Source organism: Paramisgurnus dabryanus, chromosome 4 (assembly GCF_030506205.2).
Source record: "Paramisgurnus dabryanus chromosome 4, PD_genome_1.1, whole genome shotgun sequence".
Lineage (NCBI taxonomy): Eukaryota > Metazoa > Chordata > Actinopteri > Cypriniformes > Cobitidae > Paramisgurnus > Paramisgurnus dabryanus.
Window position 1 is genome coordinate 474,249 of NC_133340.1, and position 15,301 is coordinate 489,549.

Sequence of the window (15,301 nt, forward strand, 5' to 3'; positions counted from 1 at the left end):
TGAAGGGAACAACTATTGAAATGGCAGACAAAATAAATATTTCATGAGTAAGAAAGAAATACAGTTATTTTACATATTTTCCCACCAGTAGGTGGCTCTGAGATGACACTATGCATCTACCCTAAAATCTGACCTGTGATTATACAATTCCAGCATCTTAAGTATACACTAAATATATAGACTCATATTCATTTTAATCTTTACTACACACATTTATATCTATTTAGATAACATGTATGCTCTGTCAATTTTTCATTTGATACCTTTCTTATTTAGTATTCCACATTGTACTTACATTTCTATGATTTCATTGTTACACTTGACCACTAGTGGATGATGGTTTCTAACTCAAAAAATGACCAAAAGGTGGGACAATTAAAAAAGAAGAAAAAAATCTCCTGATTTTATGATGTCATAACACCCACCTCTTAATCACTAGAGGGCGCTGACATTCAAAGTGCTTTACACAGAGATGAGAAAACAATATATAAAAAAAGAAAAAGAAAATGTAAAAATAAGATATACACGATAAGATCACAATAAAGACATGAGAATTTTAAATAACAATTAAAAAAAATAAATGTGATTTTAATAAAACAGTTTAAAATAGTAAAAAGAATAAAACAGGAGTAAAAGTGACTTGAGTTAAAAGTGCAGTCAGTGTGAAGCAGCACAGTGCTCATTCAGTAAATGCAGAGTTAAACAGATGTGTTTTTAATCTAGATTTAAAAGTGTTTACTGTTGAAGCACATCTGATCTCTTCTGGAAGTTGATTCCAGCTAGAGGTGGCATAATAACTAAATGCTGACGCACCTTGTTTTGAGTGAACCCTTGGTATTTCTAACTGACCGGATCCTAATGATCTGAGTAATCTTTTAGGTTTATATTCAGTTAGCATATCTGTCATGTATTTGGGTCCTAAGCCATGAAGTGATTTATAAACGGGTAACAATACTTTAAAGTCTATTCTAAATGTAACAGGAATTTAGTGAAATCTCTCCCTCTCTTTCGACGAGCATTGATAACTAGAACACTGAAGTAAAAATAAGTGGTGCTTGCAGTGGCAATACTCAGCTCACAAAATGTTACAGTGGTGTTAGTGAGTCAAAAGAGCCCACCCCCGTGTCTCTACGATGTTCTGACACAGAGATATAGCTCTTGCAAAACGGTTGATAAGGTATTCTCATTGGTTGCTAGGGAGTGAATTGACAACCATCAGTGGATTATAGTCAAAGCCATGAAAGGAATAATCCATGATGACTCATGGTTTTAGATGTGTTGTTGCAGTAGTTTTAGGCAAAAAATGCCATATTTCTATCTCAAAACCAGTAGGTGGCGCAATGACAAAATTGTGCATGCAACCTGAGGTCATAACTGTGTTACATCTAGCTAGTTTTATGAGTATACACTTTAATTTAGTGAAGAAACAGTTGTATGACCATAGGGCTTGCTTCATATGTAAGATTTTGTTCAATTATAGGGCCACCTAGTGGTTCAGGCATACCAATTTTTTTGTGTGGCCTCAGACTCTGCTCATACATCAGCGTATCAAATCTGGTGAAAAAATTTCTTTTCGTTGCGAAGTTATAACCATTTATGTATAAAAACACAAATTGTAAAAGGTAATTTTTCGTTTTTTGCAATTTTCGGCCATTTCTGATGAAAATTTTAATATAACGCCAATAAAACTTTTTGTTCAGAAGGTAATGCAATGTTCTTCCTATGGTGTTTTCGAGTCGATCGGAATAACGCTCGCGGAGATATTCGCGCATGTTTTTTAAGTGCTGTTTTGCTGCGCAGGGCTAACCGTAAGGCGAAATCTGGCATGTTTGGTATCGTTGGACTCGGCGACTATTCAGGACTCCTAAAAATCAAGTCCCGTCAAAATACGTTGATCACAGCCAAAGTTATAGGTGAAAAAAACATCTGTCTGGCCACTAGGTGGCGCTGCGACGAAACTGTGCATGCACACTCAGTTCCTGACTGGCATCACAAGTACCAAGTGTCGTGTCAATAGGCCTAAGTTTGACGAAGATATAGCCTAAATTCAGTTTTTTTGTGCTCTACGTAAAATTTGTTGACGCGCTATACGACAACGGATTGGTTTATCGAAATTCTTTTGATAACTTTTTGCCGTGAGGGTCTCTAGATGCTACATACCAATTTTCGCGGCAATCGGGCAAAAGCTCTAGGACGAGTTCGAAAAAGTAGGTTTTACGAATAATTCAAAATGGCGGAAAAATTTTCATGACGGAAAATGACGTCATAGGGTCCAGTCGAATCGGCTTGAGCCAAGGAATCAGAGGAAACAAGAATTTCGTTTCTAGGACCTACGGATCAGAAGTTATAAGCAAAAACATAAGTGCAACTTTGGACTGTTGGTGGCGCTAGAGGGTTAGAGATAGAGACTCCAAATTTGCTGTGGGGACACATTGGACTGTCCTTTATCAGTGTGCCAAAATTTATAACTTTCCTATGTACGGTTCTATGGGCTGCCATTGACTTTCGGCGGAAGAACGAGGAAGAAAAATAATAATAATAATAATAATAATAATAATAATAATAATAAGAAAACTAACAATAACAATAGGGTTCTACGCCCCTTCGGGGCTTGACCCCTAATAATAAGAAAACTAACAATAACAATAGGGTTCTACGCCCCTTCGGGGCTTGACCCCTAATTATATGTATATGGTTTTATATAGGGGTGCAACGGATCACAAAACTCACGGTTCGGATCACATTACGGATTTTGAGGCACGGATCGGATCATTTTTCGGATCAGCAAAAAAAAGTATGGGAAAATTCTAATAACAAATCAAGAAATTACAAACATTTATAAAAAGAACAAGGTTGCACATTAAGTAAGGTCTAAAATCATTAGTTACAGAAATCAAATGAATAATAACACTGCATTTATTGTATTAATTAAATGTAATTATTATTTTTTTAAAGCTTCAGCAGTGATTTTCTCTTTGTCTTGGATTCTTTGATTAACATTAATGACACAGACTTAAGTAGGTCAATTGAGCTTACTGTCTCTTTAAGACCAAATATGCACAGACTGCATCTCTCCGTTTGTGCACTACCGAGTCCCCTTAAACGAGCGCACAGACACAGACAGAGGGCGAATTACAGACGGCGCAGCATTACAGTCGTCCCACATAAAAACGTTACGTTGTTTTTCATTGCTCTATTAGCCAAATGTATTTTAATACACTACAGTATGAGAGAGAGTAGCGCAACTCTCTGAAATTTAAACATCAAGAGTTCTGATCTTTGAAGGATGATGTCTGACTCGAGCTGGACCGGACGCATTCAACCGCACGCGTGCGTTTGTGCGTAAAGTAAACTGATCACTTTAGCGCCGTTTTGCAGTTAAACTGTTTAAAATCACTTGAATGTTAACATTTGCAAACCTTTATAATACTTACAAATGATAAACTTTCCCTATTTAAATTTGCGTATTAATCCGCGAATCACATGCGAGCCGAACCGTGGGTCGTGATCCGTACGGATCACGGATCAACTGCGATCCGTTGCACCACTAGTTTTATACATCTTACACATCTAATATTATTATCATCCACCCACTTTAGCATTAGATATGCAGCATAAAGTGCAAAAATGTATTCTGAGCCATTAAATACTCTTTATCTCACCAAGCCATTAATCCAGTAATCTTTCATAGTGCATTAACGAATGACCTAATATACAATTTATACTACACCATTAGACTTACCTCTTGTGCGTCAAAGTAAGGCTGGTTGAGAAGATTCTCCATGTGTGAGTAGCGCTCAGGTTGTGTGTGCTTTAACATGATCATGGGATCCGTTTGCATAAGTAAACAATGGGCAGCCCCCAGTTCCCCCAACTCAATCAACTCCAGCACAATCTATGCACAGAGCAACAAAGCCAAATGCATGAAAAGATCTTAAGGTCTGACATCGTTTTAAAAACTACAGACAATGAAGTTAGCTGTCATTACTGTTTGAACACCTAATAAAGTGTCTAACAGTACAGTTGGAGTCAATGCATGGAAATAATTAATAAACCGAAAAATTCTAATAGCTGGGAATGTTATGCTGATCTGTATGAGCATGTTTAGCATTGTAGAATCTGATCTCTGTTGTTTACAGAGAATTTAAGCTATACATTGTATAGGTATGTTTTTTTGGGATTGAACTTATGACTTTTGCACTGCTAGCACAATGCTCTAGCAGCAAGTGAGCTACAGGAACCTGCATGAAAAAGTATTTTAGAATTTACTATAGTAAACTTACTTACTTACGTAAATGACGACGAGGAATTAAATTATTCACACAAAAAAACACAACAATTTATTCATTTTGCAACACATTCTTATGCATTATTTGTTCAAATTAACCCACTTTTTGAGTGGGGTGGTAAAAAGGTTATGTGCACCTACAAATTAATCTAACTCTAGCATTCTTTGGTCTAAAGGCCTAACCTTGGTCTCTTTTTAAAGAAAACACACTACAGTTTTTTACTGAAGTGTCTGTGGTTGTTATTAAAGGAATAGTCTATCCTTTTTCCATATTAAACTATGTTATTACCTTAAATAAGAACAGTTGATACATACCTCTATCATCTTAGTGCGTGCACGTAAGCGCTGTGGCGCGCTGCGACACTTCGATAGCATTTAGCTTAGCCCCATTCATTCAATGGTACCAAACAGAGATAAAGTTAGAAGTGACCAAACACATCAACGTTTTTCCTATTTAAGACGAGTAGTTATATGAGCAAGTATGGTGGCACAAAATAAAACGTAGCGCTTTTCTAAGCGGATTTAAAACTTCACTTCTAACTTTATCTCTGTTTGGTACCATTGAATGAATGGGGCTAAGCTAAATGCTATCAAAGTGTCGCAGCGCGCCACAGCGCTTACGTGCACGCACTAAGATGATAGATGTATCAATCAACTCTTCTTAGTTAAGGTGATAACATAGTTCAATAAGGAAAAAGGATAGACTATTCCTTTAAATTGATAAATAACAATAATGCAGCAAAGTATACAATTTATATATAAAAAATTAAAATGTTTTATGCCCAAAATGCTAAAAATTAAAGTTTAAAGGCGGGGTGCATGATCTCTGAAAGCCAAAGTTGACATTTCAAATCACCTAAACAAAAACGCCCCAATAGAATCTGGGCCTTCTTTAATAGACCGCCCCCACACATACGCAACCCAGGCAACGATGTCGTTTAGTAGATGTCGGCCTGACTCCCTTTTCCACAGTGTTTTTCAAAAATCATGCACCCCGACTTTAAACTAGTTTTCATCCAAATTTCAAGTTAAAATCACAAAAGCTTAATTAGTCACAAATTAATACATAACTGTCACTGCATTATTGTTACTGCAAAAAGATTTGAAATATGAAAACTAGATTCTTACAGTTTTGCAATGATATATAGGTTGTCAAGATTTCCAAAGATTTATAATAGATATTAGTGCTATAAATATGTAATAACAAGTGAGCCCACCTGAGGGCCCGTGCCATTTTAGAAAATTGCTCTCACCATCCCATTACTTTTGCTAAATGGGGATGAAATATGAAAACTACAGTTCTAAAGCTTTTCACAATATATAAAGTTTGTCATTATTTTAGTTTAGAATAAGCTTCTATCGGTTTGATAGTTATGTAAACAATGTGGGCCCACATATGGGCCTGTGACAGTTAAAGGTTAAATAAACCCATTATTTCAAGTTAAACTTGGCATAGTGATATGGAAGTTTAATGCGGTCGACAGACCTGGAACTACTTCATAGCTGTGCATTTACTGAAAAATAATGTACACCTTCAGAACGTCAACCAATCAGAATGAAGAATGGATTTAGTTTCATGTGGAAACTAAAAGAAAACAGGTTAAACCTATGTGTAACCAACCTGTTCATAGAGATCAATGAGCAGCTTGTCGGGAAGTTTCAGATACTGGATTGCGAGCAACACAATATCCCAGTGTCCGCTGTTGATGTCTGTGATGAAGCTGTCAATGCTGTCCACTGTATGCAGAGATACGGTCGTCTCCTCCTGAAGCATCGCCAGTGTGCGGTGCAGATTATTCTCCTTCAGATACTGCATGATCAGACGAATCACGCTGCGAAACGCGACACACAAAAATTAACGCGGCTCTTTCCATTGTGTGCGCGCGATCATCTTGCTTTACAGACGTTTACTAGTATTAGGATTGTTTCCGATTGTAAACAAACATCCCATAACGTTGACGCGAGAGATTTTAATAAATTAATGTTCTCCATACATTTTTCACATTTAATGTTTAAGTACTTTATTAATTATAGCACTCTGTAAGACTGCCGTACTACCGTGTTTTTAAATCTTACAATAATAATTAAAATATACTAGAATATTTGCTACAGTCCATCAGTTTATATAATAATACAGTGATGCAGGGACGTGCACAGACATTTTGAGGGGCAGGGGCTCAAGTGAAATAAAGGGCACTTCTCATAATTATGTATAAAAAAAGTATATATATTAATGCAATTCTGACTTCCTTTTTAAAAAAATATTAAAAAGTTAATTAATTTTATCTTCCTCAAACTCACGCAATTGTTTACTTTTCAAAAGATGTCTACAAAATAATCAGTTGTTCACACAGACACCATGGTCTCCTTAGTAGTCTAGGTTTATAGAGCAGGAAAGGAAGCCATTACACAATGTGCATGTTTTGAAAACATTAAATTACACATTAATTACAAATTTGTTAAAATGCTAAAAACAAAGTTGTGACTGCTGAGTTAGCGCTACATGCCAATAAATGCTATATCATATGCTAGCGTTTAGCTGATTAGTTGTTACTCAAAATGTATTTTTGTCTGATAAGGGCTCAAAATATAAGGTCTGTTTACTAATGTGAGCTTCTGGCATGAGCCTCAGAGCAGAGCTCAACATTATTATTCATGACCCTTTCAAATAGGGCAAAAATAGACCATTTCATTCAAATGACAAATTCTAGGGTTGTAAATGGACATGTAAAAACGTTTCTGGATAATTTTTGCACTTAATAAATTATCAAATAACAATTTAACATATAATGACAACACATCCTATGGCACCTTTAATCTTAGGTTTCATATTTATTAGGGTTACACATGTCAGAAACAACAAATATAGATTAGGCCTATCTTATTTGTATTTTATATTTTACTTTTTTGTGATGTCAGTGAAAATTCAGACTGGGCAAGTAAAATACTGAACCATCAGATTTCTTCCCAATCTACTCCAGCACTCCAGTAAAACACATTATACTTATTTAACAGCCATTACAAAAAACGCAAACAAAAAAGCTTACTACTGTAGTTAGCAATTGTATTATTGTTTGTGCTTTATTATTTTATGAGCAGTCTGTTTAAACTACATACACTACACTGTTACAAGTTTGCAACTCTTCAGGTTAATATGGGATTGCCATGGAAAACAATGTCCCTGAATCGTTATGTGTAACAACGTGTCCCATATTTTGTGCATAAAACTGTTAATATAAGAATGCTTTCTTCCTCACACACTTACCGGTAGCTGCCTGCATAATCATGCACATGATCGCGTCTCGTTCGGGCTGAGCTTTGGCGCTTGAAGCGCGAATGATGCAGCACGAGTGTAGACAAACCAATCATAAAGCGTAGTAAGTTAGAGAGGCGGGACTAAGGAAAGGTAAAGCCAATCATATTAGCGATGTGAATTTTGGAGGCGGGACTCATCTGTTAACCGTTTGTGTGCCACAAATAGCGCTATTTTTCTTTATATAAGAGTTTAAATCTCATTTAAATGATTTCTGAATAAATTCATGTTAAATTAAATAAGCAACAAGTAAAAAACACAAGAAACAGACAGACATCAGTTGTTATATGAATAAAGATCATATTATTTTTTTTTTTAAAAAGCACCCCAGAAAAAAAGGGCACTTTCTCTCCAGGAATAAAAAGGGCAGGTGCTCAAGCCCCCTTTGATGTCTATGTGTGCACGTGCCTGCAGTGATGTACAACACTATACCATAATTTACTACAGTTTACTAAAGTAAATACTAATATTTTAGTCGTAGAGTTTTATTGTGGGTTATGCCTGAAGATTAAAAACATAAAAATTCTGGTGTTTTATTATGATAGCTTTAGTATACCATTCGCCAAACAGGAGTTAATTTGCTCTCGGTTCCCTTACATGCACAATAATTCATTTAGGAAATGCCTAAACAAAGCGATTTAAATGATGGACTGTTCAACCTCGTCAGAGCCAAGCACCACAACGCTTTACGTTTAAGTGGGAACATTAATAGAGCCAGGGGTGAATAATATGTATAATACATAAAAATGAAATAATGGCAACTTACTCTGCAGATTCCACTTCAAGGTCCATGGCTGCGTGGTTATGTATGAATTCAGCGTCTGGATACAAATGTGTTACATTCAGCGCTTCGTGCTGTTTTGGTTGTCCTAATAGCCACGTGAATACCGTGTGGCAGTGACCGCCCAATACACGTGCTGTTGTATTTATTGCTCAGACGTCTGAAAGCACAGCAACCACTCGCAAATTGTTGCGGATCCTTGGTGATGGTGGTGTAATGACGCGTGTGGAATAATTATTAGAAACCCCGCATCAAGTTTAGAAGCATTGCTTTGTGCGCCAAAGCTTTCTAGGTAACGCACTACGAGTATCATTCTAGAATACAGCATTGTGGATGGTTAGTTGTATAGAAATTTGTTGAGTTCTCGTGTTATGTGAATACCAAACGCTTCTGCATCAGGTGTTGGAATGTTGTCGTGTCGCCCCCATCTGGTCACACAAATTTGTTTGCTTTTTCGGACAGCTAAACAGGACAAAACATGTATTAAAGTTTAAATAAATGAATACATTTAAACTTTTTAAAGTTAGCTATTGAGTTACTGGGTGGAAAATTAAGCACCTGTAAACAAGTGGTTACAGGATCCTTTGAGCCTCTCAGCAGTTGTTTTCCATTAAACTTATACTGGTTAAATTTGTTTAAGGGGACAATACATATCATGAAAATCTGACTTTTTCCATTTTTAAGTGCTATAATTGGAAAAAAAGCCAAACCCAGTAACTTTGATAAAGCATTCTCTGCAAGTATGTGAAAAAATAGGTCATTGAAATTTGCCTCCCCTTGTGATGTCAAAAGGGGATAATACAGCCCCTTAATCTGCACTATCCAACCACGGCACTGTTATTTAGTGCAGAGATCAGCTCATTTGCATTTAACAGGACACACCCAAAATGCTAAATTTTTGCTCACACCTACAAATTGGCAATTTTAACATGATAAAATAAATAATCTATATGGTATTTTAAGATAGAACTTTGCATATGTACTCTGGGGACACCAAAGATTTATTTCACATCTTAAAAAACCCTTGTAAAATGTCCTCTTTAAGCTTTGAGTACACTTAACCTTTAAGAGGTAAGTTTCCCAGAAAGGCTTTAGGTAAATCCATGACTAGGCCTTAGTATTATTAGTACATTTAAGTAGTTTTAACAAACAAACCTTACAAAAAAATACTGGTGTGCATCTTGAGACAAAATAATGGAACTGATATATGTTAAGATATGCAAGTACAAGGTGTTTTTATATGAAGGCAGTTCAAAAATGCATTTTAGTCTGGGATAGGAATATTAGACTAGTCATAGACTAAAATAAAAATGTAAGCGTTGTCCAAACTGAAAACAACCTTTACTGACATATCTTAAAATACTTGAGTGCCCTTTGTTTTGCCTCAAAATGCACACAAGTAACATTTTTAGTAAGGCATGATTGTCAAAACTAGTTATATTTACTTATTACACTAAGGTCTAGTGCTGGCTTAAGATAATCCCTGATACAATCACACACACACCTGAAAATCTAAATTGCTCGAGAAATATATAATTTGTGAAAAGGCACATTTATCTAAAAAAAATGTGGGGAAAAGCCACAATTATAAATTTTGGTTTATCAAGTGTAAAAAAAAAAAAAAGGTAACCATTGCCTCTAAAGAAACATTTCCCAGTTCAGATAATCATTTCAGGATTTTAGTCAGTGAGCTGAGGCCTACTAAACTTCTTGGCCTGGTTTCAAAGAGAAGGCTTAGCTAAAGCCAGGACCAGGCCTTAGTTAAATTAAGATGTTTAAGCATCTTTATACCACGGTCTGTTTAAATACTCGATTCTGATTGGCTGGAAGGTTTGCATTAAAACCGTTTAACGCACAGGTAGTTCCAGTCAGTTTGATTAAAGTTAGAAATTAATCCGCTACTATAAACATTGGTAACCATAGTAACACAGTTACACTTGCAGAGAGAACGAGAGAGATCGCTCTCTCTGGTTCTTCTCTTTCAGTTCTCTGTCTCTCTCTTTTAATAATGAATTTAAATAAATGTGATAATTCATTTAAATAAAAGCAATACAATGGCACTACTTTATTTAAAGCGGACGGAGTGCGAGCCTTAACTTAAGATGACCGTCATCTTTACCTGTCTGTTAAAATTTACACTGTAAACATTAATTACAGCTTTAACTTGGCAAATAACCAAGGTACAAGATAATCCACGGCTATCCATGCATTAAAGGGTTTTAATGCACTTTGCAGAGGCAACCGCTACACGACGGGTGGTTCTTCGCCTCTACGTCGTGCATTAAAACCCTTTAATGCATGGCTAGCCGTGGATAATCCCTTACTTAATAAACATGCCATAGAAAAATAATTTACTGGTGTGTATCTCAAACAAATCAGTGGCACTGGTATATTTTAACATTTTCATTTGAGACTGCTCAAACATGTGTTTTAGTCTAGAGAAGACTTTACGCTAGTTCTGTGAAACAAGATGCTAGTCTCCAATCACCCTCAGAGTAGTGCTTAAAGTAATGCTAGACTTGTATAAAGCACTAGTACTGTACCTGCTTCTATACAAAATTAAGACATAGCGCTAGCCTGGGAAAACCCAGACTACTTTCGGCAAATTTAGATTTGCTCTGCAAGTAGTTTGGCAAAGAGGCCATTCAAGCCCATTTCTAATACAAAGAAATCACGGCACCAATCAGAAACGTTGGGGCAGGCTTTACACTATGACGACAGCGCAGCAGCAACGGTAAAGCAGGTTATGTACATTACTGGATTCAGCAAAAGTCTGATATACCAGCTTGCAACTTTGGTGGTTAAACGAATGGGTCTGAGCGAGAGCCCTCTGGTAGTGGTGCATATGTCATCACCTTCATCACTCTGATTGGTTTTAGGTCTATCCCAATTGCACCCAGAGGCATTTGAGCGTTGTCCGTTGGTGACGCCCCTTTGGAGATGATTAGTCTATGAAGCTTTGCCAGACCATAACTCAGTTACTACTGAGAACGGTCTGGTTTTAACCAGGCTAACATATTGCTTCAAAAACTCAAGAGCTCAACACAGACGAGCTGAGTCATGTAAATAGACCTATACATACTTTTCAAGTCAACTCTACCCTGAAATTGTGACTTATATAGAAATAGTTTATAGCCATAAAAAAAACATTCCAACATTATCTAATTCAACTCCGTAAAAACAACCACATTACAGCGAAATGAAAATAGTGACGACACCGATTGTTCATCAAAAACTTTGCGCTTTATTTGTGAGGTACATGTCTCACTTCTGGCTAGACTCTGACTTAGATGTTGAGGCCCTCAGAGAGGAGAGACGACGTCTCTTAGCAATCTGTTCTTGACGTTTCTCCTTAGCCTCCTGCAAAACAGACAGAGCAAAAACCATAAGCAAACTTAACATAGCTCAAGTGCTTTATTGCTTAAAGATCCCATCCACACATCACTAAGCATTTCTTCATTCTAGTAAATGTGTTGCTTTATGCACACTGCTATGCCAAACTCTTGTAAGAAAACAAACAAAATCAAACTCCGCATTAATGAGAAACGGTAGATGAATACCTTCATCCTCTTGGCCAGCAGCTTGGCGTAATCAGAGGCCTCCTCCTTGTTCTTCAGTGTGCGCTGCTTCTTGAGAGCGATACGTCTGCGTTTGTGCTGGAGCACACGGGGTGTAACCAGACGCTGAATCTTAGGGGCCTTAGTTCTCGGCTTCTTGCCTATCAAAAAGAGCATTTGCATGACATTGATTAGAAAAGCTTCTAGCTTACCCAGCCATGTATCTTGTAAATAAGAAGCAAACGATTACTTTTCATAAAACGATCTTAATTGAGATGCACAATAAAGCATTCGCACCCTCCCATTCATCAAAGCCTTAATTCAAGGTTGATAATGACTATTTTAATACTTGCAAAGCCCTATTCAAAAGCATAATACGTTGCAAAACGTTTGACAGAGCAAAGCAGTACAACCAGCCACTGAAAATATGATCAGGTTGCTATCCGATAGCAGCTCCACTGTTGCTTTGGCACCACACTGTCCCCCCTTCGAGGCTACTGATCAGCCAAAAGGGTTTGCTAAGTGGTGCATAAACGAATGCACTTTATGATATCAAGATATATTCAGGCAATAATTAAAGTTCTTCTTAGGCTTAACAACCAATTGGAAAATACAATGCGCTTCTTAAAGTCAAACCTTCTTTAGTGAGGGGTCTCCTGACCACATACTGCCTGACATCATCCTCTTTGGACAAGTTGAACAGCTTGCGGATCCTGCTAGCCCTCTTGGGTCCAAGTCGGCGAGGGACAGTGCTATCAGTCAGTCCGGGAATGTCCTTCTCACCTGCAGAAAATAAAAATAGATGTGAGACCATGTAAATAAAAAACACCGTAATATCAAAATCAACTTTATACAGGCAGTACATTTTTGTATTCATGAATTATAAGCAGGTATTGGAGAAGGGTAGAACCTACACGCTAAAAGACTGCATAGATTTACTGCACTACAACCGAATTAAACTGCTGTACCTAACATGATTTGACAGAGCAATACAGTACAACTAGCATCTGAAAATATGATGTGGTTGTTATCCGGTACCAGCTCCACTGTTGCTTTAGCACTACGATGTCCCCCCTTTAAAGCTATTGATCAAGCGAAAAGGGTTTGCTTGTGTGCCTACATCCACAGCTACGTACAACCAGGATGAATTCTCAAATTAACCATTTTCACTTACCCTTCCTGACAATGACCAAGTTGAGGACACTCAGGTTGGCGTCCACGATGCAGCCACGGACAGACTTGCGTTTACGCTCACCAGTACGGCGAGGGCGGTAACAGGAGTGTCCCTTGCTGAGGAGGAGACGCACACGGCCATGGGTCAGCACACCCTGTTTCATGGGGAAGCCCTGTTTGTCATTGCCTCCACTGATGCGCACAACATAGCCCTACAAAAAGAGAGAAAAAACACATTGTGATGATTTCAATCGGAGTTTGATTGCATTTTTCATCAGAAATAAAACACTAATTGCAAGTTCACATGCAGTAAAGTTAAGCATGTTGTATGCCAAAAAATTGTAAAGTGTAAATCCTGGCAGACCAGAGCACAAAACCAATAAAGAAACATTCACAAGTTTTAAAGACCTGATAAAAAATATCTAGGTAACAATTTAGTGGGAGCCTGAACAAAACCTATTCGGGAAAGAATATTAAAAGGTCCAACCAAGAGTCTTCTTCATTTACAATCTTGCGTAAAAAGCTTGGAACACAAAAAACTGTTAAAATGTTTAGATGTGTACAGGACTTACCTTCCACTCATCTCCCAGAGAGTCTGCAGCCACCTCTGTGGCCATTCGCTTCTCATAGAAGATCCTCAGTTTGCGCTCATCATCAACTTCTATCAGCTTTTGACAGCCAGTGGCGGGGAACGAGATGTTGAGCTATTGGGATGAATAAAAGAAAATCTATTAATACTTCTGAGAAGGACAAGAACACTTCTGTCATACAATTATTACAACACGTTTCTGCTAGCAGAGCAGCTGCTAATGCTAAAGCAAAGAAGACGTTAGCTTCACACTCCTTACCCATGTCCTTCAACGGCGTCCTAACATTGTAAATACATTTACAATATCGGTGACAAAGGTGGTCAATTCCCCGCTAACTGCGACTGTTCAAAACTAAAAGTAACGTGCTTTTTACATGGCAATGCCGGGCGCTGCCATGTTGCTGCGTTTACACGGCAGCATTCGTAAGCAAAGAAAATCAACATCCATCCGTCATATTAATTATGCTTTGCTCGTCTAACAATAACACATCGGATTGTTTAGACACCGTAAGGTGCAACACATTAAATATTATAAGCACTTTACGTGGAATTAAACTACAAAATAACTATTTCTCTTCGCCTACCTTCATTATGGAGGACTTTCTCGCTTGGAGTCCACCACCGAAAAGAGAGCGGATATCCGACTCGAACTCTCACATAGACATCCAAGTTATCGCGAGAATACGTTTTGTTCGAAACCGCATACAAAACGTATATTTAAAACATATAAATTAAGAATATATGAAAGTATTATTTTTTTTTATCTATTACTTACGTTTAACACTTTTGATACGTATGAATTAAATATTAATTTTAAATGTTTCAATGTGTTCCCTTTCACCCAGAATCGTTGATTTTTAACTATCGTGCTCTAAGTTAAATCATAAAATATAAACTACACCTCTTCCAAAATTCCAAATGATTTATTCCAGTTTTAAAGGAAATTGTTTTTTTTTTTGTACCGAATATCATGGTCTGATAGTATATAAAGTGGACAGCAGGAATATACTTTTTATAACTTATAACTTTTATATAACTTCAATACACTAAACTGTATTCATAGATTACTGTCTGGCACTATCCAGCCAATGACAAACTGCCAAAGTTTCCTAGAAACTTTGACTTACCTAATGTTAAGAAAGCGAAATTAAAACTTCACTCAAGCGTTTTAAAAACTTACGAAGCTTTTAATTAATGTCATAACCTCACATTATTTTCATAGTTCAATCAAATTTTAAAAGATCACAAGAAAGATATTTCATGTTTGTTGCAAGTTGGCATATAATATAATGTAATTTGACATTATATAGACAATTTTAGAAAATGCATACGGAAACAGAGGTGGTTTTATGTAATTGTTGTGAACACTTTTTTTAATGCAGGGACACAAAATGACAGTGTTTTATTTCTACTCTAAATGCAATTATAAATGATAACACAATAATCAAATAACAAAAATCTTTTTACTTTTTATTTTAGGGATATTGATCAACGCTTGGATCAACCAGGACTGGGCCTTTGTGATGTGACTGATGTCCTTCTTTTGTTTCGCATCGACAGTCCTCTATTAAATTTACAACTTTAAGAACCTCTGTGTTGT

At 36.9% G+C, this 15,301-nt stretch overlaps 2 protein-coding genes across 2 annotated transcripts in view; both read right to left on the bottom strand.

Annotated features, from left to right (window-relative positions):
• LOC135785891 (WD40 repeat-containing protein SMU1-like) overlaps positions 1-8,705 on the bottom strand; it is a 53,205-nt gene extending 44,500 nt beyond the window's left edge. The window contains exons 1-3 of the mRNA XM_065295521.2: positions 8,368-8,705; positions 5,910-6,120; positions 3,743-3,895 (exon numbers count right to left, since the gene is read on the bottom strand). Coding sequence (XP_065151593.1) covers positions 3,743-3,895; positions 5,910-6,120; positions 8,368-8,393 — 390 coding nt within the window. The 5' untranslated portion in view covers positions 8,394-8,705. The remainder of the gene's footprint in view (positions 1-3,742; positions 3,896-5,909; positions 6,121-8,367) is intronic.
• A 2,898-nt stretch (positions 8,706-11,603) lies between these two features.
• On the bottom strand, positions 11,604-14,361 carry LOC135785888 (small ribosomal subunit protein eS6). Its single transcript, XM_065295519.1, has 6 exons — positions 14,286-14,361; positions 13,685-13,816; positions 13,114-13,324; positions 12,576-12,722; positions 11,943-12,100; positions 11,604-11,742 (listed from the first exon to the last, which is right to left on the bottom strand). Exons 1-6 carry the CDS (start codon positions 14,289-14,291, stop codon positions 11,647-11,649), a joined length of 750 nt encoding a protein of 249 aa, XP_065151591.1. The 5' UTR covers positions 14,292-14,361; the 3' UTR covers positions 11,604-11,646.
• Between the last annotated feature and the right edge of the window lie 940 nt (positions 14,362-15,301).